The 23,247-nt window shown below is 50.0% G+C and overlaps 9 protein-coding genes across 9 annotated transcripts; 4 read left to right on the forward strand and 5 right to left on the reverse strand.

The window, feature by feature from the left end:
* Positions 1 to 319: 319 nt before the first annotated feature.
* Positions 320 to 2,676, reverse strand: J4E82_005931 (uncharacterized protein; the record flags this gene model as incomplete). Its single annotated transcript, XM_051732191.1, has 2 exons — positions 320 to 831; positions 1,872 to 2,676. The coding sequence occupies 2 exons, from the start codon at positions 2,674 to 2,676 to the stop codon at positions 320 to 322; spliced, it is 1,317 nt and encodes a 438-aa protein (XP_051587982.1).
* An 891-nt stretch (positions 2,677 to 3,567) lies between these two features.
* Positions 3,568 to 3,872, reverse strand: J4E82_005932 (uncharacterized protein; the record flags this gene model as incomplete). Its single annotated transcript, XM_051732192.1, has 2 exons — positions 3,568 to 3,825; positions 3,867 to 3,872. The coding sequence occupies 2 exons, from the start codon at positions 3,870 to 3,872 to the stop codon at positions 3,568 to 3,570; spliced, it is 264 nt and encodes an 87-aa protein (XP_051587983.1).
* Positions 3,873 to 5,657: 1,785 nt separating this feature from the next.
* On the forward strand, positions 5,658 to 7,882 carry J4E82_005933 (uncharacterized protein; the record flags this gene model as incomplete). The annotated part of the gene is made up of 3 exons (XM_051732193.1): positions 5,658 to 5,664; positions 5,802 to 7,349; positions 7,407 to 7,882. 3 exons carry the CDS (start codon positions 5,658 to 5,660, stop codon positions 7,880 to 7,882), a joined length of 2,031 nt encoding a protein of 676 aa, XP_051587984.1.
* Positions 7,883 to 8,265: 383 nt separating this feature from the next.
* J4E82_005934 (uncharacterized protein) lies at positions 8,266 to 8,990 on the forward strand (the record flags this gene model as incomplete). Its single annotated transcript, XM_051732194.1, has 3 exons — positions 8,266 to 8,287; positions 8,338 to 8,517; positions 8,575 to 8,990. The coding sequence occupies 3 exons, from the start codon at positions 8,266 to 8,268 to the stop codon at positions 8,988 to 8,990; spliced, it is 618 nt and encodes a 205-aa protein (XP_051587985.1).
* A 135-nt stretch (positions 8,991 to 9,125) lies between these two features.
* Positions 9,126 to 9,521, reverse strand: J4E82_005935 (uncharacterized protein; the record flags this gene model as incomplete). The annotated part of the gene is made up of 1 exon (XM_051732195.1): positions 9,126 to 9,521. The coding sequence occupies one exon, from the start codon at positions 9,519 to 9,521 to the stop codon at positions 9,126 to 9,128; it is 396 nt and encodes a 131-aa protein (XP_051587986.1).
* Positions 9,522 to 9,861: 340 nt separating this feature from the next.
* J4E82_005936 (uncharacterized protein) lies at positions 9,862 to 10,275 on the reverse strand (the record flags this gene model as incomplete). The annotated part of the gene is made up of 1 exon (XM_051732196.1): positions 9,862 to 10,275. The coding sequence occupies one exon, from the start codon at positions 10,273 to 10,275 to the stop codon at positions 9,862 to 9,864; it is 414 nt and encodes a 137-aa protein (XP_051587987.1).
* A 4,582-nt stretch (positions 10,276 to 14,857) lies between these two features.
* On the reverse strand, positions 14,858 to 16,861 carry J4E82_005937 (uncharacterized protein; the record flags this gene model as incomplete). The annotated part of the gene is made up of 6 exons (XM_051732197.1): positions 14,858 to 14,943; positions 14,993 to 15,168; positions 15,226 to 15,413; positions 15,473 to 16,130; positions 16,183 to 16,619; positions 16,685 to 16,861. The coding sequence occupies 6 exons, from the start codon at positions 16,859 to 16,861 to the stop codon at positions 14,858 to 14,860; spliced, it is 1,722 nt and encodes a 573-aa protein (XP_051587988.1).
* Positions 16,862 to 17,569: 708 nt separating this feature from the next.
* Positions 17,570 to 18,815, forward strand: J4E82_005938 (uncharacterized protein; the record flags this gene model as incomplete). Its single annotated transcript, XM_051732198.1, has 5 exons — positions 17,570 to 17,884; positions 17,978 to 18,044; positions 18,092 to 18,385; positions 18,438 to 18,692; positions 18,742 to 18,815. 5 exons carry the CDS (start codon positions 17,570 to 17,572, stop codon positions 18,813 to 18,815), a joined length of 1,005 nt encoding a protein of 334 aa, XP_051587989.1.
* Positions 18,816 to 21,191: 2,376 nt separating this feature from the next.
* On the forward strand, positions 21,192 to 22,914 carry J4E82_005939 (uncharacterized protein; the record flags this gene model as incomplete). Its single annotated transcript, XM_051732199.1, has 3 exons — positions 21,192 to 21,252; positions 21,303 to 21,810; positions 21,861 to 22,914. 3 exons carry the CDS (start codon positions 21,192 to 21,194, stop codon positions 22,912 to 22,914), a joined length of 1,623 nt encoding a protein of 540 aa, XP_051587990.1.
* Positions 22,915 to 23,247: the final 333 nt, after the last annotated feature.

The raw sequence follows: 23,247 nt of genomic DNA on the forward strand, positions 1-23,247 counted from the left end.
AACTTGTTTGTAAATGTGTCTAGCTGGCTTAAGAGAATCGGTACGGTCCCCACAAGAATTCTAGATGGTGGTATCGAGGGGCCTCCACGAACTGAACGGCATTCTCTATCCTCGAGTCTGATTATTGTCTGATTGGTGATGTGTGATGCATGATATGCCCTCTCATCTCGGGTTTTGTCAGCATGTTCTACAACTGCGCTTGACGTCCGAAGATGATACCAGCTAAGAAGAACCACTCTCTGTTATTCGGTGGATGTGTGAGAAATAATTCATTAGCATTATGGATTTAGATACATATATATCGTTTCCGCAAATGTTCTCAAGCCGTCGATCCGTCACCAAAAGCGAGTTGCATCCTTCGTGCGTGCGCAGCTCGTCGCTTAGCTTGCGCTGACATGGGCTTTTTCTCTCCATCGCCATTGTGACTTCCATTTGAGGGTACTGGAGGGGCCGCTACTTGCACAGAAGGGGGTGTTGTAGGAGGTATGACATCTACTTGCAAGTCTGGCTTCGAGGTCGAAGTCGGCTGTTTCTGCCACACGGGAGGCGAGAGTATTGGCTGCTCCGTATCGACTACTTGGTACGTTGCTTCAGTAGCTGAGACTTGTCGCACCAGATCCTCTGCCATTGTTTTGACAGGCTTGTGGCTGCATAACCGTTGTTGGAGGACTGAGAGCATAACATCGTCATCGTTTAGCTGTTCTGGTGACTCCGCTGGGTCGACTGATGTAGGTTGAGAGGCATCTTCCGTGATCATCCGGGGCGATGGCAGGGGCGCAACAGCAGGTGATGTAGCATCCTGATGAGTTACCTCTTCCGAGTGGATAGGTGCTGTCAGGGTTTCAGCAACGGTGGTGATTGTGGGTGACGGCGCCGCGTTGACTGATCTGCTGCTCGAAGTTTGCGACATTCTCTTTGACATGCGTTGCGACGGTCGCTGACTACTCGGTCGACGGACGGGTTCGTCATCGGTAAATATTGTAACATTGACAAGAGAGCTGGGTGAACGTAGCGTATGTAGCGATGTTGCATAGTGAGATGAAGGTGTCGTCGCATGTTCGGCAGAGTCCGAGCTGGTTCTTCGCGAGCTAGAAACGTCTATACACGCTGGGAGGGTATCCGTGTCTTGGCGCTCATGCTGTGAATATTGGATGGGCCCTGTACTGCTTGGCATTAGCTGCCTGAATGGAAGTTGCACCTCAGCCGCTTCGATTGCAAGATTTGGCGGACTACTTGTTAGAGTATCTGCCGTTGATGTAGTTTCGGGAACTACGGGTAATGCGTGACCGATTGTCGGGCTCGAAGTCAAGGAAATGGATGGCACCGACAGCGTAGGCGAAGCTGTCCATTCTCTACTCGGCAACTTGTCACTTGCTACACTGGGTAGCACATAACCCGCCAAATCATCAATAAGTGACGGTTGACTCTTTAGATACGGAAGTTCCGACGGCAACGACCTGTGCTTCTCAGTATGTCTTTGTATGTCGATTGAAGTTGCTCGGTATCGTCTCGCTACCATGGGCACGCCGACTGTTGCTTGGGTGGACAGAGTAGAATCGTTGCGCTCAATTGATGTATTAGCATCCTTCGAAGAAGAGGTAGCGATATCGATGGAGGTACGAGATCTTGATTCTCGAGGTGCGGACTGCCGATTATAGTCTGTACGTGCTCGCGGCCTTCTATGCAACGCTGGAGTTTCGATTTGCGACTCGCGAGACACACGGGGGCTTAGGAAGGTCTGTGAGTTCCGACTTTCCACCAGGTCCAAGTCAGCCGGCGTGCTACCCGCCAACTCCACTGGCATTGAGTTGACACTACTGGCTGTATATAGTCAGTCGAGAGTTGCTTTCCTCAACACGTGTGGTACTCACTCTCAACGTCGTGCTTTTCGGCTTCGGATGCTAGAGTGACGTTTGACGCAAACAAGCTAGTGTGACTCGCTGTCCGGTTCTTTTGCCTCGAATAAGGTCCACGCAGCGCATCCTTCTCATCGTGAGGTACCCACGGTCGCACAGGAGCCTCGAAGATGGGATCTTGCGCGATGGATCCAGGTTTACCGCACAGCTCTGCCGTCTGCATAACGTATATAGCGCCTGTTAACTGGGTATGACACCGATCTAATTGTTGCTTCTTTTTTAGAAGCCTCTTCTGATTCTTCAGACCCCACTCAAGCTTGCGCTTCGATGCAACTGTGCCTCCATCTCCTTCATGGCCCCAGGCTGTGTCCATATCCATGCCAATGTCATTGAGAGCACGCCGCACTTCGAGCAAGGAATCCTCGATCCATCTTCGCTTGCTTGGATAAGCATCCAGAAAGTTTGAGACTGCCGATGAGATAGAAAGGCGCGTCGCTTCCTCGATATCTTGTCGTACTTGTTGGATGATACTCACGAAAGCAATAGTCTCTGTTGAAGCCTTCTCAGAAGAAAGAACATAATCGGCGAAGTAATATGTAGTCGGAATTGCTGGAAAGTCGCGCGATAGGTCGTCTGGAGTATCTCTCGGAATGGCAGTTGATGGTCGAAGGTCTTCAGAGTTGCTGGGTTCCAGCTTCGGCCGCCCGATCTTGCGTTGAAAGTACCTCAGCCTCGTTCCGTCAGTTTCCGTAGGCGCTGAAGTGGGGAGATCAGCCCGGTGCAGTGTTTCCGGTAGGAACAAGCCAGCTGTGGGCAACATCGAAGTCAATGTTGGCATAAGTCTCGTTCGTATTACTTTGAGCTGAGCGCACTATAGCTGTAAAGATTTTGAGAGTAGCTGGAAGCGCGCATAGTCTAAGCAATAGTAGCAGACGTGCGCCAGGTACCGAAGCACGAACCCCGCGGACAGTGACGCAGTCGTTGGTGCTTCCGAGCTCAAGATGTATACAATTGGTTCTGAGCACTCTTGGTCTAGTTTCGTGCGTCGGCCTGTCCGATCAGAATACCTGCTCAAACATGGAATGACTACCAGTCGATCAAGGCGGCTCAGGCGCAACGGTAAAGTGGTGGTTGGGGGCGGAGATCAACAACTCAAGCGCGAGTGTTGGTGTCACAGAGTCATGCAGCGTTGTTGTCTTACGCCGCACTGCGTTATGCGCGAAGCGAGTCGCCGGAGTTGGTGTAAATTACTTACAGGGTATTGATTCTCGGCCCAAACCTCGCTATTGGGCTACGCCGCAAGGGTCTGTATTGCTTGTTTCGAATGTCTGGACTCCGCCTCATTGGGGGCCAAGGTATAATCAAAAGTGGCCCCCATGCGGAGACTTGAGAAGCGCAGTTGCGGGAATCTAGTGCGAGATCACCCCTTCGGTCAGCTATTGCACGTAAGATTTTCAATCCTAAGTATGGTGAAAGTCGTTTGAGCTGTTCAGAAAAGCCATAGTGCAGTGGCCTTTGCTGCTTGGTAAGTGAATTGAAGACGTAAGCACAGCAGTAATCAGCTTTTTGTAATTATGATGGTCAATAGCACTGAGGTTCCAATGAGTCCTGGTACGGTGAAAAGACGAAATTTCGCATCGCTGGAAGGCTTGGACAGGTTCTACTTATAGAACATATCGTCCACGAGGCTCTCCTTACGTGGACCAACATCTCAAGCATCCAACCGTCTGATTACAGCCTCGCTGAACGGTCGTGGCGGGTTCACTGGTTGGCCGGTCTCGTCTGCCACTTGCACAAGAGCGGGGAAAATGCATAAATCCCCTGAAGTAACACCTTGTTCCTCCTGCCACTCAAATTCCCATGCGCTGGGCTGAGAGAACAGCGTGAAGGCAAAAAGTGCAGCCCGTTTGAGAAGTTCTTCGAGATTCCGCTTGCGCTCTCCGTTGTTCATACGAGTGTCGGCGTATGGCTGCAGTACATTATCCAATGTCGCAAGAGTCGCTTGTATACTTGCATGTCGACTGTCGGAAGGACTGAAGGGGTTGCGAACGTAGCTGGACTGCATCAACTCCGCAGTCATTACCCGCCAGCGTGCCGTCAACGACGCTTGGCCTACAACACATTTAGTGGTTGCAGATGAAAGATGCTGTATTACATACCTTGAAAGCTGCGATCTCCGGTCGAGATTGCTTGGTAACAATCGGCGACTTCAGACGGCAGAAGGGTCTTTGAAGGGTCTTTGGAAGGCTGAATCTTTGAAACAACCACCCAAGCGATAATGAATCTCAAAGCGATCTCCCTAGTGGCAGTATTTCCCAGCAATGTAGTGAGCGTTCCCACCGAGATAGGTAGATTGGATCCAAGTGCCTGAAGGTCATCATAATCGATGAGACCAGGATTGACCTGGCTGGTATGATAATAACTTTGGACATGATTCTTAATAGCGTTGCTGATCTTTGAAACATCACCAGAGATAGCTTTATCCTCTAGCGGCTGGGGAAGTCCACCTCCAAGAGGAGTTGCTGCATGTCGTTGCCCGGTCAATGGTATCGTATTTGTCGAAAAACCTTTCTCATGCGAAGCTGATGCGTACGTATCCGCTTGCGAATATTGAGCTTTTGACGCCCTCTTTCTGCGCCAACAGAACCAGAGAACTAGACCCGCGATGAGAGCGCCGGCGGCAAGGCACCCTACAGCTACTCCGGCGACAACTCCTGCACCAAGTCCGCCTGAATTATTCTTTGCGCTAGGCTGTGATGTGACAGTCGGCTGGACAGTCGATACGGTATTCGAGACACTACCAGGACTCTGAGATGGAGCGGGTGTGGAGTCCGGGTTTGCGGCAGTCTTCGAAGCTTCGTTTGTTGTTGCTGGCGGTTTGGAATCCCCATTATCTTTTGTGTTTGCTGGGCCTAAGATGAGTTGCGCTGTTTGTGGTGATTCTGCTCCTTGGAGTGACAATATATAACCACTCCATGTCGTTGAAGCTCCGAATGACAACACCTGGCCAGGAGGTAAAGATAGCCCTCCACCGAATGGTAAAACTGTTCCTGTTCCGACGACGCTCTTGTCTCCGTATCTGATGGTCGTAGGTGTTGCGTCGGGACCCGCGATGAATGGTAGGCTCGATGATGGGACTGGAGCCGTCATCTCTGGAAATCGACTGTAATGTTTATACCACAGAGAAGTGTCAATGTATCAAGTTATCCAGGGCTTCGCTATTGTCGAAACAGGACTATGTAAGGAGCGCTGTACGGAGGGAAATGAGGTAACATATGAGAGCTAGGTTGTGCGGAACCTGGTCGGCTTAGAAGCCCATAATAGAGATAGGCCATAGTGGGGTTTAGGAGACAAACTTTGTGTACTGAGCTGACCGGTATTCTATGCAGCCAGAAAGCCAGAAAGAGCTGTCAGGCCACCCTCTTTGTGCAAAATTATGGATACGGGGTCGTACAAGAGGCTGTGAATCTCTGTCTTTGGGGCGGTAGCTTAACCAGACCGACAGGGTATCAATGATAATCCTTACCTATCACAGACGATTAGTCACAAGGCGCACTTTGGAACCGCATAATCTTAACACCAGAACATGCGGGGGCTGAAATGGCGCCCAGCTGTGATCGGTCCAAAGACGCTGTGCCGCAAGGCTGAGACACAGGGGCTACCCGAAGGCACCTGCATGGCTCTCGCATCCTATAGATACATGATCAGGCGAGAAGGCAGCAACGGAGACAGTGTCACCGACAACGAGACAAGATGGAGCGAAGTGAGCGACCGCACATGATTGTAGGAGTAGATCTGGGGATGACATGTAAGTGTTGGCGAAGCTGGGTTCAGCTGAAGCGGAGGGCGTGCGTGGGGGCCAAACCTCAATTTGGCTAAGCGTATACTGTTAGATCACGTGGTGTTTGCTACGCGGGTTGAAGACTGACGCAGACGTGTATCCAGGTACCGGCGTGGCATATGTAAACCTCTCCATCGGCAGCGAGACTGTTCGATGGGTGCAGAAGTGGCCTGGCCGATTCCAAGCAAACGAGAACAAAGTTCCGACAGTAGTAGTCTACCCAACTGGCTTCAAAGACCCGTCATCATGGGGCTTCCTTTCCGAAACCGCTGCAGAGACCGCTGCAGACGACAAGGAATACAAAGAGTGGTTCAAGACCTGCCTTGATCCAGAGAAGCTGCGTCGTAAGCAACTGGAGGATCCAGAAGGCGCGCCTGAAAGCTTGGAGGAAGTCGAGAAATGGTACAGCGACTACTTGCGGAAGATGTACGAGTACCTTTCTTTCAAATTGGGTGGTGAGCTTTCTGGCGTTAGCTGGGAAGAGGCCAGAATCGAGTTCATTTTCAGCGTGCCCACAACTTGGGCTCCAATACCGACTGTCGAGAATTTCAAGCGACTTGTGAAAGAGGCGGGCTACGGTACGCATCCAAATCACGATGTGAACATAGGCTTGACGGAGGCCGAGGCCGCCGCTGTGCATGTATCCACTGAAGCACCAGGCATCTTCCGTGAGAACGACGTCTTGCTAGTCTGCGACGCTGGAGGTGGGACCACGGATCTCAGTGTGCTGAAGGTCACTGGCACAGTCAATCAAGCTATTGACCTTCAGCAGATGGATGTGGTGTTCGGAGAGACCATCGGTTCTGCTGCCATCGATTATGAGTTTGAGAGGCTGGTAATGCATCGCTTGACGCTCGCACACAGCACAAATCCTCTGCCTGTCGACCCTGCAGATGCCGGATGGGAGATGATGAAGAGTCGGGACTTTCAAGCAGTCAAGTGCGAATACGGTGCTCCAGACGATACCCCACTGTTCAGCATAGGTATTCCACGCGTTCCTCACACCTACAACAACTCTGATCCGGAGGTTCGGATCCGCAGCGGAGAGATGACGTTTGAACGGGGGGATCTCCAGCGATTGTTCGATAAGCAGATCGCGAAGTTATTCAAGCTGATCGATACGCAGCTGCAATCGCTATTCCAAAAGTTTCCAAGAGAGCATGTAGCACATCTTGTCCTCAGTGGCGGTTTGGGCAATAGCGCGTATGTGCAGTCGCAACTCCGAAAATACTATGCACGCACCTCATTCCCAAACGCCGAGTCAATATCCGTAAGCATAGCGCCTGACCCTCAGCTTGCTGTGTGTAAAGGTCTGGTCAGCGATCGTATGCGAAAGATTCTGACATCACGATCGGTTCTTGGATGGCGTTGCTGCCGCGCTTCATACGGCACGGTATGCAAGATTGCATACGACAAGAAGAATCCTGAGCATCAAGGGAAGGCACTTGTCCGGGATCCATTGAACAACAAGCTGTACATTACGCAGTCGATAGCATGGTTCGTCAAGAAGGGCGCGCCGGTAAGTGTCGACAAACCGATCGAGCACAACTTCATCAAGAAGGTTGATCCAGGCGACCCAAGAAGGGCATTTCCAACAACTGTCGTCGAGAGTGATCTGGAGGCGGCGATGCTACCAGATCAAATGAACCAATGTATGCATGCAGAGTTGTATCCACTCCGGTCGTGCAGATTGCTAACAGCTCTTGTAGACACGCGCATTCTATGCGAGATCAGTTCAGATCTCTCTGCTGCAGACGAAAGGAAGTTCCAAGAAAGGAACAAGCACTTCTGGTCATTACAGAAGCACTACCTGCGTATCGAGTACTCGGTGCGCGTCTTGATCGGACCCGCAGACATCCGTTTTGAGCTGTGGTTCAATGACCAGAAACTTAGTCGTGATGAGTCGATCAGGGTGGAGTGGCTGCCCGCACAGATGTCGCAGCATCCTCAGATAGCCGAGATGTCTGGGGCAGAAAGAGAGGCTGTTGAGATGTCGAACGTGCCACCGACGCCAATAGGCGCTGCGCCCCCAAGTGGCGCATTCAACTCAGATCCGAACGGAAAGGTCATGAGGACAAGCAGCTTCGCGGTGGTCAATAAGAGGACTATGGCAGATGTGGGCAAGAGGCCACGAGGAATGGGTGGACTATTTGGAAAGAGTTCTTTCTTTGGGCGCGGTGCGTAGAATGAGATTTGGATCGCGACGGCAGCGCGAGACTGACGCGGTGCGCATCGGCCCGGAAGGCAGCTTCCGGTAATTACGTAGCTAACACTAATCGACAACTCCGACCTGCGTTCCCGAAGCCCACGATGCTCGACTCTCATGCTATAATTGGTACCTGTATCACAAGCAGGCGAACGAGCGTTTAGCCCCAAGCTGGCCATCATCCTGGCCACCTGCCTGTCTTGTGCTAATGTTACACTGATCAAGATACCAGCGCGTCAGCCTCGTCAGCCTCAGCTGCAGGCAGCGACATAGCCCGTCTAACTATAAGACAGAAGCGCAGGAGTGCTGACCTTTGCAAAGTATCCTTTCCTCACCGTGTCTTGTGTCTTTGAACAATCGCCATGCGCTACCTTTCGTTTGCTGGTAAGGGCGATGTGCAGCCGTACCTTTGATCTTGACTAACATGCTCAAAGTCACCCTGTGCGGCCTTATTGCGTCCAGTACATCGTTCGATGTATCACCACAGGATATGCTCGATTCAAACACACCTAATATCCTGACTGAGGCACCCGTCGATCCTTGCTCATTGGTCGATTCGCCAGCGGCAAATGCAAGCGTCCAGCTTAGTAGTTGGCTAGAATGCGCGGTCAACGGTATATATACACAACGCCAGATCATTTTCTCGACCATGCTGACTCCGAGAAAAACAGGCTTCTACCCGTATCCTGCGAACACGGATTGGCCTAAAGGTCATGCTACATCGTTCTCAAAAGACATCAGATTTACATTCAACGACACGCATTACGACTTCGATGGCTCCCTCAGACTCTACACGACTTTCAACGCAACTCTCGGCGTGGCATTCGCACCCTTCAAGCACGGTTTCATCCACAGCCTTGGCATACCCAACATAAATGGCGATAAGGGCGGCTTCGTCTACATGATCGGCTGGGCGGGGGGGTTCCAGACTCGTGTCCAGCGCGATCTGTACTTCACCAATGCAGCATTCGCCGTGGTCAAAGAAGAGCAAGGGGAGAGGAAAATAGTTGAGTTCCGAGAAAGCAGCAACATCCCGAACACGGCGCATCTGCCTGAGGCTGTCGAGTGGGCATGCTCTTTCGATTAGAATACGCTGAAATACGACGTGAATATTGTCAACGAATACCAAAAGCTCATTGGACCTAGAGGCCGCATTCTCAACAGGCTCCAGTCTCCTTCGGCGTTCACAGCATCCTAACATTTGGGCTCCCGCCACTGCCCTCTAGCCGAGATATCCTCTCTTCGCTTCCGCCATCTGTTTCTGCAACCCGTCCATCTTCTTCATCAGTCTCATAACATGCTCTTGTTTCCTTGACTTCTCTGCCTCATCTGTACCATTATCGATCCAGTCGGATAATTGGCCATTGTTTAGTAACTCGTTCTTTTGTCGAATGACTTCCAGGTCTGCCTCCATCTTCCCGGTTATAGAACGGATGAGATTGATGTAATCTTGCTGCTCCAGGCTTTTCTCGATTTCTGCAAACTCCTCGTCTAGCTGCCAGAGCAGGTATAGCCTTGTTAAAACGCAGTCGGCTCGATCCTCAAGTTCTGTTAAGAGTGGAGTAAGATCATCGGTATGGCGACACTGAAGGACATGCGCGGTGCTCGTTGTGCTCATTGTGCTGGTTCGTGTGGTTATGATGATATCGCGCAGATCTGTTCCTACGATCCTTCTTATATACAGCACATCTTGAAGGGAGAGAATACTCTCGATGTCTCCAGTAGATGGTCACTTTACTAGTTGTACAGTGCAGGGCCGTCACACTAAGTCATGGCGATCAATGTGAGTCACGTTGTTTATCTTCATCGTTGACTCGATAGCTCAACTCAAATCACGTACGGCCGGCTTCACACTGCCCAGGGGGTTTCGAGACTGCAGAAACAGAGCTTGGTTTGAAGATTATCCGAAAACACAAAAGTGATGTAAAAGCGCTGGAGATGTCTAGTGGGAAAAAAAATCAAGGCTGCTCCATGTCTTCAAACCCGTACGCAATGTCGGCCTTAATCTCCTTCACATGCTCCTCCACCAAGCTCAAGCTTTCTTCCAGATCCTTCTTGTCCTCCTTCGCAATCTCCAAAGCGCGATGCCGTGGCCTGCCACCCACGACGTATACGCCTGCAATATCAGTAATATCAACACCGTTCACGAGCTTTCGGTACTCCTCCACATCCCGATCCAGCATCTCTAACTCCGCTTTGAGGGATGCCACGGCACCAGCACGGTCCGTGGCCAATATGTCGGACTTTGCTTCGTGATGCAGGTGTGCAATCTTAGACCAGCGTGTTATGATCTTGTCGTAATGTGAGGGAAGAACTTCCCAAAAGGTGGTCGAAAAGAGTGTTAATCGAGGTGTTGAGTACGGAGTAGACATGACGGCAGAAATGATGGTTGTTTGTTGTTTCAGGTAGGCGCACGCGTTGCTTTGTAGAGATACGCATCGCTCTAGAGGAATGTGGTTCGGCGGCACAAAAGAAACTTCACACCGCGCTCGTGCTTGATAAGGGTTGAGAGGCTAAGGTATCGGTAAAGAAGGTACGTCTTTGTTCTTGTCATGTGTTGCAGATTATGTACCAAAGCCGCCGTACGGTCTGACTCGATGCTAGGCCTGTCACACTGTAGAGTCTGAGGTCACAGCTCCTGTGTGGCTATCAGCGCACTGAGCAACACGACATAGTCACGTCCCGCTATGGAAACAGCGCTGGTAATCCGTATCTGCTTCACAGCAGTCCACTGAGAAGATCAGAGGACAAAGAAACTGGACAAAATTGGAGAGAACAAGAACGAAGCGGTTAGACTACTTGCTAGGAACACTGAGAAGATCGACGAGTATCTGACTGCGCTGGCAAGTAAAGTAATTCTTTCAGCTTCCAAGATTCAGCAGGGAATATACAATAGTGTTTGTATCTAATACTAATTACCATATCACTTACCATCATCTTTGCAGCAAGTGAAGGAAGCAAGATACGTAACGATGGGGCAAAGTGAAATAGGCAATGTGACAGTTTTCGACATCACACAATGAACGCAAAAGATTAAGCATATCTTCATAGCCTCCTTCCACGCCTGGTATACTCGGCCTAATAAGTGAGATATCATATGCGACAACATCTGGAAACAACAGTGCGACACAAAACCCCAAGTCGTGAGCCATGCGGGGAGTCCGGTTCAGAATTTGAGGACCTTGTTGACACAATCAGCGAGATAAAAGGCAAGATTTTAAGCTGTCTTGAGGAACTCAACCTACTCTATAGCCAATTCATGCAAGCCACTCCAGGTACAATAGAAGAACAGATTGCAGGTGCACGCATATCGAAGATAGCCGCAAATATGCAAAGGCAGATTCAGCAGATCGATACGCACTACGGTTGGGTGCTAGCATCAGACCATGCACTCGTGGACGAAGTTCTTCGTTCACGCTTTGGGAGGACAGTCGATGGCAGGAGATGGTTGAAGAATGCTATTGAGAACCTCGAAGCCGCACATCTTCTTTTAGGGGATATCGCGCGACGAGCTCTCTAACAAGATACGAAGATACTTGGTACGTACCAAAGCGGAAGTATGCTACCTTTCTCGGTAATGTCATCATAGTCTACACATGGTGCGTTGACGGCACTGAAAGTGTAAACAATGTCCTAATAGCAGATGTATGTTCCTTGTCGTGCGCACTGGTGGATCTGATCGCGCAACTCTCTATGCAGATCGAGGACCTTGTTGTAAAACTATCTCGTTACTATAATCGAGAGCATGGGCTGATCGACGCAAGTGTGTATCGCTCTGTGACGGTACTAGTCTTTGATATCGCGAGACTCTCAATATGCTGGCTATATTCTATCCACCCCCCATCTCTGCCTTGTGGTCATGTCTGGATAATTGTGCCACCCATCGTTCATGGCGAGCTGATATTCAAACCAAATTTGACTTTCCTCTGGTTCTTTCTGACGTGCACACAACGGGTCATCCCGTAGCTGCTCTAAGAATTCTTGTGTGGCAATATGGCGCTGGTCGCTTCCTTCTTCGCCCCATGCTTTTCGCAACGTGTCCAAAAATTCGTCATGTCGGTCCAGTATGAATTTCAGACGTATCTCATGGTCTGCGAATGCAGCGTAGAGCGTCTCGCATGGAGGGGAGGGCATACCAAGAACATGCATGCTATCGTCGCTGGAAACGTAGTGTAATGCCCATTGGCCTGGTTCCTCGAATTTTCGGCCACAATTGGAAAAGGGACAGATGCATGCAGCCTGGAGAGTGTGTAGATAATATGCTTCGATAGCCTGTATCAGGAGAAGCTTACGAGCGTTCTGTATGTAGTTGTAGAGGTCTCCATCATGAAGCCAACGCTCATATGCACCTACTGGCCCAGAACGCTTTTGTATTGGAGGCAAAACCAGTTGTGGTGACCATGATGCCTTGGTCAGCTCTAGTGGAAATCGACTACTATCTGCGTGGGTTTGCTGGAATAGCTGCCTCGATACGGGCCGAAATGTAAGCGGCGTATCAGGACAGAAGCGCGATAGGCGTGCAGAAATACCATCTGGACATCTTCCGACCATCTGTATCAGCTCTTCAAACACTATTGCATCAGATTCATCGATACCCTCAGCGCCCAGCACAACATCTTTAGCGCAGGGAAAACGTCGACGAAGTGTCTTCCAGAACTCAGTGATTTGATGGTCTTCATAGCTGCTCGCTAGTCCTTCAATGTCGTCTCGGAAGTTGATGTGCTGCTGCTCGCCGTCAAGCCATTCACTGCCGAGATTCGACGATGTATGAGAGAATTCAACATACAAGTACCGCATACACTTGCAAGCCTCGAGATCTGCATATGTGATGCCGGGATATCCGCCCGAAAGGAGCCAAGGGCCATCGATGACAAAACGTACCGCGGGATTAGACCAGAAGAGCTTCGCAGCCTCTTTGCGTGTTGAAGGGGATGATCGCATGACCTGCCAGAGTGCTTTGCGGCCACAAAAGGACAATATATAATTCTGAAGCTCTATAGGCAAGCGCAGAAATATTGTGAAGCTGTGGAGTGAGGGTTTTGCTCGTTCTCGTCCCTGGCGGACGTAGTGTTGAAATAGTGTACATATCTCGCCTGAAGCCGTTGCGCATAGATCCCAATTTAAGGAGGTCAACCACGGTCCCTTAGGAGTGATCAGAGGGGTGTGGTTTCGAAAACGCATACTGGATGGGCGTGCTTTTCTCCGGTACGCGACGTGTGATAGCAAACGTAAAGACAAGACAGGCAACAGTTTGTGCTGTATCCAATATGCAACGTCGTTTCGGCGCTAAGCTGCCCGTAAGCGGTCTAGCGTCCATACCCCTCGTCCACTCAAGTTGGATAGCTAAAGTAAGGTCCATATGATATGTTGGTATCAAGCTGCGTGCAGTTGTTACCTAGGTATTGTATCCTCGATGCAAACTTGGAGATGGCGAACTGACCCAATGCATGCAAAGAAAGTGGAATGATCAGCCAGCGAGGATGTACTGGTAGCAGGTTAATCATGTTTCCCGTCGGGTGGTTCTAAAGCTTTCAGCCACAGTGGGTTTCGGCATTTCATGAGGCTCGAGCAAACTGATAGCCTGCGCATATGCTCGATATTTACTAGGACTAATCGCGCTATTGGATAAAACAGTGTCCATAGCAGCCAATGACGATGAACGCGTCGTAATTGCGCGTTTACCAAGAATGCGCAATGGAAAGGGGGGTGAGGATATATTAGAAGGTGGCTGGGTGAAAGAATTAGATTTGGAGGACTTGGATGCTTGATACATACCAACGCGTAATAGGCGCGTCTCTAGCCTACCTAGGTAATGTGACGTCATTAACGAACCCCCTAGGCAATACCATTAGGACCTCTTCATTACTCTCCAATCATCCAAGCTCGTCAATTTGACATTTCCATTTGAGTACCGTCATAGTCGTCTCAATTCCCTCTTACTCATCCCTCTTACTCTTGGAGAGCATCGATAACTTCCTTGGCCGCGCGCTGCCCTGAAGTTATAGCACCCTCAAGATATCCCTCCCACTCATAAGCTAACTCTGTTCTAGCTAGTAAAGTCCGTTCATCGAAGAAGCTCTAGGTCATACTGTTGGGCTTTATAATTTCCTTTCGCTCACCAACAATGTCACGCCTTATGGCGCTATAAAAGACCGCTAACTGCCAGGGGAAGATATCATCATCTCAACAGCAGCTGCAGAATTACCTTCCACTTCTGCATCGTTTTTGTTCGGCTGTGATGGAATATACAGCCTTGTTACCGAAGTGAGCCTACTTGCATCGCAACGGCTAGACCCAGAGCTTTCCGGCATGACATGTCCGTCTCCTAAGATCAGGAAGATATACGATAAATTGCTCGGCCGAATCAAATCTTGGCAAATGCAATCCTCTCGAGTTGAATTGGAGTCGGATATGGAGATGCTAGAGCACACACGTCTGGCCGGTGAGGCATTCCGGGAAGGACTATACATCGACCTCGCGACTGCTATAGCAGGTACGACGGTCGCGGACACTGCTGTGATACTCGCGATACAGGACTATGTCGGTACGCTATTTAGCTACTGTTCACAGCTACTGGGTTCACTATGCATCGCAACTATTCTGTGGCCTTTTATCATTGCTGGTACTTGTATAGTAAAATAGGACCAGCAAGAAACGTTTCTCGATGTCCTTCGATCCAGTCAATTTAGCATGAGACATTTGTTTGTCCTCGGCGACACGATGCGGCTTCTCTGGGCTGATGCAGACCCATGCATGTACGGGCCACATGGACCACATCTAGTCATAGAGAAGTACAAGCTTAATCCAGGATTTGCTTAGTGCCAAAGGATTTGTGCAGAACTGTTGTGATAACTTGACTTTGGTATATTCATTAAATCGCCACTTATAAGACTCAATCAACATGTCCGCAACGGTCACCCATGTTGCACTAATGCAACACTTTGGATTATCCGTTCATGCCGACCACCTCGCATATAATAATGCAGTTCCACATTCAGTTTTGATCTCACCAGTGCTTGAGAACCCTTCGTCCTTCACACCTATAAACCACGTAAGCGAGACTCTGTAGATTTGACATGTCAGACCTACATTCAGAATCCAGAAATGTCGTGAACACGGTCTTGCAATCGAATGAGCAGTCAGGAAGTCCACCTGGATACCTTCCCCATCTGATCGAACCAACGAATCCAGGAGTGTCGTAGTAATTATACACCCATCCCTCACTGAGCTGGTTGCTGTGCTCCGCACACGCCTTCTCGATCCATCTGTACGAAGACTAGCTTAGTAAAAGGGGACAATGGATAGATTGGGGGCTCTCGTACCCTTCCAAAGCCGCCTTAGGGTTTTTGAACCGTTGGACGTCGTCTTTGCAGTCTGGCTCTGGTATTGGAGTATCGGCTAACTTCATAAGTTCTTCCAGCCATTCATACTGCGCATCCATATATCCTTGTGGCACATCGTAGACGTACGGATAGTTAACGATTCCGCATCTACATCCGAGGTTCTTGGGCTAGATACGATCATGTCAGACCTTGAGTTCTGTATTTATGGAACGTATCATTGACTTACTGTGAGGCATGTCGGCGTCAGAGGTACTTTTGCGCTCACTACCCCTGTTATTGGGTGAGTCAACTCTTTCTGCCCTTGACAATTATTCAGTGTGCAAATGAGATCCTTGGCACATGCTAAGTCCTCCTCTTTGAGGTCGTTGATTATATCGTTCTTACTAACGATTAGTTCAGCTAATGTTTGACCAGCAAACATGGCTGCATGTGCAGCTATGGTAAGACCGAGTGCACTCTTGGTAAGAACAGATGGATCCCAGTTTTGATCCGCCTGAGGGACTGGTGCAGTAGCACTGAAAACTTGACGATAGAGTTGAATGAAAGCCACAGATTCGCCTATGGAGAAACTGGGGATTGGGAAACCGATGAATTGACCTGCGACGGGTTCAACCGGATTGTTTGCCTGCGCCAAGGCCATAAGGTTTTCCGGACCTGTGTCAGCAAGATCCGCGGCATGGCGTAAGATGTTCCGTACACACTCCTCAGTGGGGTCAGCGCGCTTCAAGTTTTGTCCTTGACAGATCTGCTGTGTTTCCTGGAGACCTGTCATGCCCAAGAAGTCCTGGATGCGCTCAGCCATTCTTTCAGGAATATGATAGACAATGTCTCCTGGTTCGTGACCGTCACTCGCTGCAGTAAGTGTTTCGATGCTGATAACGCTACTGCAAAAGAAATCAGCATCAAACAAGTTCTAACTAAACATATTTCACTTACGTCGCTGTACTTGTCGCAGGTGGTTGGTATGTCAAAGTAGTTGGTACAGCGGTCGCGTCTGAGGCGGTCACGATGGCAATCTCTTGAGCGCCTGCCATCGCGTGGATCTGGCGGAGGTCTTCTGGGCGGAATTTCATCTCCTTCCCTAGTCCATGGTTGTATATGTAAACTGCCTCGGTGATGATAACTGCCAGGGCAACCCCGAAAGCCCAAGCGGCAAGTGGAATGAAACGCTTGACATGAGTAGATACCTCGGTCTTCTGCAGTACATCATTGAGTGCCTTGCGACAACCCTCCGATTGTCCGTCGTTGCAACTCTGCGCTCGTACATCCTCAACTTTTTGGCGTATCTCAGGGCCGAAGGCGATAGTGATCCCATCAGGTGGTATCGTATCATGAACCCCGGTAGGATACACCTGTATCTCTGTGCCTGAAGGCTCAGAGTTCGTAGCCCACGGATGGATGTTAGCGCTGTGAGTATAACGGATACGTTGATTCGTACCGCGGCTGGGAAGTACACACTCTCAGGGCCGAATGTGAACGTTGGAATTGCTGCGCTTTCGTCTCGACGCGAGGGTGCCTTTGTTGCAAGCGGAGATGCTTCAATCGGTGTTCTTAAAACCCGAGCCGCAGCTGTCTTAAGGTAAAGTGCTAATGCTATAAAGCTAGGAGAAAGCATGTCGATTAAGAGTAGGTCGATAGTGAATCATCCAGGGCGGATCTCGAGCTTATTTATGGATAGGTCATGGCCTTAGACCTCGGCAATACAACTCCTCCGTTGAGACACCATATCGTCTTTCTGTCACCCAGATTGCAGCGTGACGCCCGGAGAGGCACAGTTCTTTGTACGCAAACGGGGCGGGAAGGTGTTGCATTTAGTGGTCGATGGAAACCATTGCGGCGATGATGGAGGCAATCTGGCTCATCAATGTGAACATGAAACGTGGCACGGTATTCAAAATGATTTCATCCTTTCGGTACGTGGCGTAGTGCAGATTGGAAGCGGTTGGGGCGATGAAACTTACCCATTTCGCTGCGATGCTGGGAGCTCTTGGGGCCGGGGCCGAATGTTCCATGTTGCATGCGTAGCAGAGGAGATTGTGCTACCCTTGTCCGAGGAATTGGCGAACTAAGCCTCGCGAAGAATGGCTATGGTTAGCAGATTATTCGATTTTCACCTGAACTACAAGGCATGAACACATGAAGCCATGCCGATATATTCCTCGGCATATTGGATGGTTGGCAAGAGAACAGTTTCCCGTTGGGGCGAAATAATAGCGGCGCTGTTGCGTCGGTGACGATGCTTACAAGAGCTTTGCGCATATATAAAAGGCTTGCGCGAAGACTTGATTACAAGTGACTATGCACCCGCGAAACCACTATCAAAATGTGGTCGCTACTCTTGATATCATTATTGCTCAAAGCCTTTATACCAGTCTATGTTTCCGGATATAAGATTGACCAATCTTGTGAAGACAAAGGCATCGCGCAGGATATCCGGGATGCCATGACGTCCGCTTTCGAGAAAGCTTACGATGCATATGAAATTTTGGTTTCCCCTCCCTTACACGCCGAGGCGCTCGAACTCCTAGGGTTCCTGTTCGCGAAAGACGGCGTGGACCCCGCCAAACTTGTGGAAGAGGGCAAAATGGCAAAGACCATCAGCGTATTGGAGAGTATAAACACCAACATGCGGAACGAAGTAACTGGCCACGCCAGTGTACTTCCAGAGGACGTGGTATGGTCGAAGACAAACGCTTCCAGCCTCTCAGGAAGGAGCTAATCTCTGCCTTAGGTCGTTTTTTGCCATTTCAATCGGTGGAAGCCTGTTGAAGGAGAGGAAGGCCTCTGGCGAGATACTAGTATGTGGCACGTAACTGTTCCCCGAACAAAGACTGATTACGCATAGCAAATGGTATCAAGTTGAAATTCAAGGAGCAACAATGTAGAGGAGGCACTAATCTTGACAAAGTCGCTCTGGCTGTGACTTTCAACCCGGAGACAGAAGATGAGGACATTACCTGGAGGAATGGCGTACCGATGGAAAGCAGACAACCTACCCAGATTCAGCTATGCACGTGGTTCGTTGACTGGATCAAGCAGAAGAAGTTCAAGCTTTCTGACGACGCTCAAAGGAGGACGAATATTGGTAGGGCGATGATCAATATGGCTGAGTGGAATATGTTCGGTCTTACACAGATTGGTAGGTGGTGGAACGGCTCGACTTCGCGCCGAGGCTAATCAGTTGCAAGCAGATGCCTTCAACCTTTTGGATAAGGTCCTCTTACATGAGATGACACACGGGCGTGGTGCTTATATTAGATATAATGATGGTATGGTAGAGGCAGAGGGCCTCGCAGATGTTTCGTCTACTACCCGACTTCTTGGACTCTTTACGTCGCCTGCATATGGATGGAAGGCAGCATTGCGACTCGCCCGTGAAGGAGATGACCTTGGGGGAGAAGCCGCACCAGACAACAACGCCGACACCATAGCTCTCTTTGCGAGCGGTATGTGATGTGGCTCCTATCTCATGGGTAAAAGCTGACTGCTCTATAGGCTCTTGGTTGCTCAAGAACAAAGCCAAGATCGATAGCAAAGGCCGAATAGTAAAGAGGACAGGAGTGGCTTGAAATTGATCATGATGTAAATCTTGCCGGTGGCGCGTTGACAGAAGTCCTTGTTTCACAAAGGAAAAGTTCTCCTGTCATATAGTTTCTGAAGTGGCGATATCTCGAATGGAACGTCTCCAAGTGCATCCAAGACCTGTGCAGGTAGGGCGATGTTGAGTTGGACCTCATAGACTTGCGCACGCACTTGCTTCAAGGCCTCGAAGATGAAGATCAGTGACTCATCTTCTGGCGTACCAGCATTGACATCATGATACTGGGACTGGTCCCATGTAGTCATCTCGATCCGAAGCAAGCGCAGTTGATCGAGACTCGCTAGAGCGCAACAAGCGTCTTTCCAATCAAGATAACTTTCTCTCGGAAAGCTGCCTCGGGGTGTCATGAAACGTCTCATCGGTGTCAAAATAGTCGTTGATACGTTTACGTAGCGCAGCATGTGCCAACTGTCTGGGGCTATGAGCGTACGAAAGCTCATCACTCCTGTAGCACCTCTAAAGCTGAACTGATTCGCCTTGTACAAGATTTCCACAGCTTCACAGTACCTGCCCCTTTAATTAGCTGGGATGAGAGACCTGCGATGGAAGCTTACATTAAACGACATGTGATGAGCATAGATATAAGGTCACCATTGGTGGTTGATGCGGGGCGGTACCAGCGCGTGCTCCCCTCATTCCAAACCCCAAAACAGACATGCTGCCAGGTGAGATATGGACTGGCTGCATCCTCACAACGCCAGTGCCCTAGCTTGGCAGGTCGTCCTTTGGTGGGGGTAACATGCAAGAAGTGCAACAAACACTGCGGCTCAGCGAGCACCTTTTCGTAGATCAAGAGTCGTATTTCAGCCGACAACTTTCCGAATAACACACACTGCTTTTGATCAAGAGGTGAGCTTCTCGGCAGTACAGGTCTCGGCATTGGTTCGCTGTCTTGGTTCGGTGCGATCATAGTGGTCGGCTCGGTCTTTTTGCGTCGCAGGTTTCGGAGGAAGAAGGCGCGCATGTTTGCTTGCTTGCTTGCTTGCGTAACGAGAGTGAAGAAGATCTCAAAACACGTCAGGGTATTCGCAGAGAGCACTGAGCTGATTTCGAGAGTATCTCGGGATTGTGGTAATCTCAGCGGCCTACTTTGACACGTTGAGCCTTTTACTTTGGGTCCGGGATTAGATTGCGGCACAGCGATGCAGAAGGCGGAGACTGACGGCCGGCGCTTCTGATCGCTCTTGCAACGAGCGACATGGCGTAAAAATAGATGACCACGGTGGCGCAGAGGAGGGGAGCATACGTATAGGCTGGTGCAGACGACTCCCGTAAGGTCTGGGGTTGGAGGGGTCGAGAACTAGAAGACGCGTTCTGCCGATTGCGGACTAGCCTTCCGGCCCCATGTCGCGTCGCGTCTTGGGAGAGTTCTCAGCCCTCTCTGCTGACTTAGGCACACGTCATCAGCGTCACTCATCTCATGCTCTGCCATTATCCTCGAATCTGAACCATTGCATCATCTGCTTTCTCAGATCGACCAAGGCTAGAGCTCTGGCTCCAAGTCGTTCAGATGTAGGACGCGACACATCCCACCTGCCTCCAACCTCATATCACGCGACGCCATAGCTACCCTCTTGAACATGGATCGTTTGTTTCTCAACCATCCCTTTCCACCCTGAATCTTACCGATAACCTGTAGACGTGAATTGTACAATAAGAGCACCATCCGGGCGCTCAACGTATCATGTAACTAACGACAAGATTGGCGCGCCTAACACTCTCAGGTGTTCCAGAGGTTGTCTTACTAGACAGGATATGACTTTCCCGTACAAAAAAGCTCGTTGAGGCCAGGCGGGACACTGGGATCTGGTAAAGTGACAGGAGACATGAGTATCTCTAACGTCGAACATCCCCAATCTTCCCCACGACTGACTCAGAACACATCCGTCACAACCGAATTTGACCCACTTCCCAACACTTGGTATTCGCCTCCGACAATTGCTGTTTAGAGTCAAGGCGGAAATGTGGTTTCATGGTCAAGCCAAGCGCGGAGCGGAAACGCCAAGTTGCCGCCCATCACAGGTATAGCCTCATACTCCGACGGATAAGAGAAGAAACTCGTAGCGAGCAGGCATCTTCAAGGCTGAGAGTCGAGATGTCACTGACTCGCTCGCATGTGCGAGCTTCTGTTCCCTCAACCCAGATAACGGGCCCGCATCCGCGCAGTTGCTTGGCTGGCCGCCACATGTATCCCCAAGACTTCAGACTATGAGATGCGAAACATGTGTTGGAGCGGCATGATAAGGCGACTGCAGACTCGTTTAAAGATGCAAAGGAAGCCATGCAAAGCCTGCAATAGGCAAGCGGTCTTCGTAACATTACCCAACTAAGACAAATCACAATCATGGCAGGCGACACTTCTCCGCCAACCACAGAAGGCTTTTTGCAGTATCATGAGCCGAACAGTGAGCTTTTCAAGATTCTAAGTGGTACAACATATACTGACAAGTACTAGTTATCCAAATTCTCGTACTCGTGTCGTTTTTCTTTTGGCTTTCCTTCGGCGAATGGCTTTCCAACCGTGTATTCCGCGCCGGTCTCATAGGGCAGATCATAGTCGGTCTAATCTACGGACTTCCCATCGGTGGTGAGATCATACCAATCGCGTGGCAGGAGGCCTTCATTGCTCTCGGATATATTGGTCTTGTTCTCATTATCTTTGAGGGCGCCCTGGCTGTGCGGCTGGACCTGCTCAAAGCCAACTTTGGACTGTCTGCTATCGCTGCGACGATAGGAGTCATTGCTCCGATCGGACTTACATATGCTTTGTTGTATGTCGGTTTCGGCTACGGCGCAATCGAGACTTTTATCGTGGGTGCTGCGCTCTCAGTCACTTCTCTTGGAACAACATTCGTGGTGCTGGGGAAAAGCTCCAAGGAGATCAGCTTTGCGGATACCCGAGTTGGCACTGTTCTAGTCAGTGCGGCTGTATTCGATGATGTCTCTGGACTGGTCATGGCCAGGCAAGATACCCAATACTTGACAATGCTACTAGACCATTAACACCTATCAGTGTAATCGGTCAACTAGGAGCCCTAGGAGGTGAGAATTCTCCCAATCTAGGCTGGCTCATCGGACGCCCTACACTAGTATCCGGTCTTCTGGCCATACTCACCCCAGTCCTCAACAAATGGGTGATAGCACCTCTATACCGAAAATTCGTCGAGCCGCGTCTTCCAAAAACACGCAAGCGTCATGTCGTTAACGTCATCGTCATGATCTTTGTTCTGTGTGCTTTTGTTAGCATTACTGGCTTTGGCGGGACCTCAGTCCTTTACGGGTCCTTCATGGCTGGAGCATTGCTCACATACCTCCCATCCAAGCACCCAACTGGCCCTTTCCATCCACCTTCCCGCGAAGAGGCAGAAGAGGCAGAAGCTCGCTCTATCGCCGAGGCCACCGAATACGACGATGCAGGCGAACCCGCAATCTGCCCTACATTCATGCACACATTTGAGAAGTACTTCCTCGATGTGGTGAAATACCTCTTGCAACCTCTCTTCTTCGCCTCCATCGGGTTCGCCATCCCGTTCCTCGATCTCTGGACTGCGGAGGCATTCTGGAAAGGCTTTGTCTACACACTGCTCATGTTGATCTCCAAAGTTGTCGTCGGCCTCGTGATACCTTTCGCTACTATCCTGCGCAGACCACCTGGTATGTCAATCCGAGAATGTTTCACGTCCACCTTCTGGCCAGCCATGCTCCTTGGTTCTGCAATGGTAGCGCGCGGCGAAATCGGCCTCCTTGTTGTGCAGATCGGCCTCAATAACATGCCCTACTTGTCGAAGGAAGCCTTCATCACCGCCGTATGGGCCATTGTGCTCAACACGATCTTTGGACCTGTCACCGTAGGCTTGATCATCAAGTACAAAGCAAGGGCGATTGCGGATGGTGTATGGGGCCTAGAGAAGGCGGAGCAAGGCGGGGATGGATGGGATGACGGAATCTCTAGGGCGAACACTATTATTCCCGATACGATGAGTGTAAAGGAAAGGAGTAAGAGCGTTGCGGTGTCGCAACATAGTAGGATGGTGTCTGATCCAGTGACGATAGCCATCTCGCCTTGATAATTGTTTCTTGACTTTGATAATGGATTTTATGAAACTCTATTCGTGTAAACTTGCTCCAGCTATCGAGATCGAGATTGAGAGCCATGACAAGCGAGATCTGTCAAACGTCCTGTTGTCAGGTTGGAGTCAGTACACATGAATAAGGTGTCGTCTTTACGAGAAAGGAAGGCTGTATTTGATTGAGAGGGGTATGCGCAGCTATATATCCAAAAATTTCCAAACATGCAAACATGGCCTTGCAGATCAACAAAAAGAACGAGCGAAGCTTGTGAGCAGCGTGCTCAAGCCAGAAAAATCGTGTCGCCATCACCTTGAGATGCATTCTAGCTT

This window comes from Alternaria postmessia, assembly GCF_024291825.1.
Source record: "Alternaria postmessia strain BMP 2775 chromosome Unknown scaffold_33, whole genome shotgun sequence".
Classification (NCBI taxonomy): domain Eukaryota; kingdom Fungi; phylum Ascomycota; class Dothideomycetes; order Pleosporales; family Pleosporaceae; genus Alternaria; species Alternaria postmessia.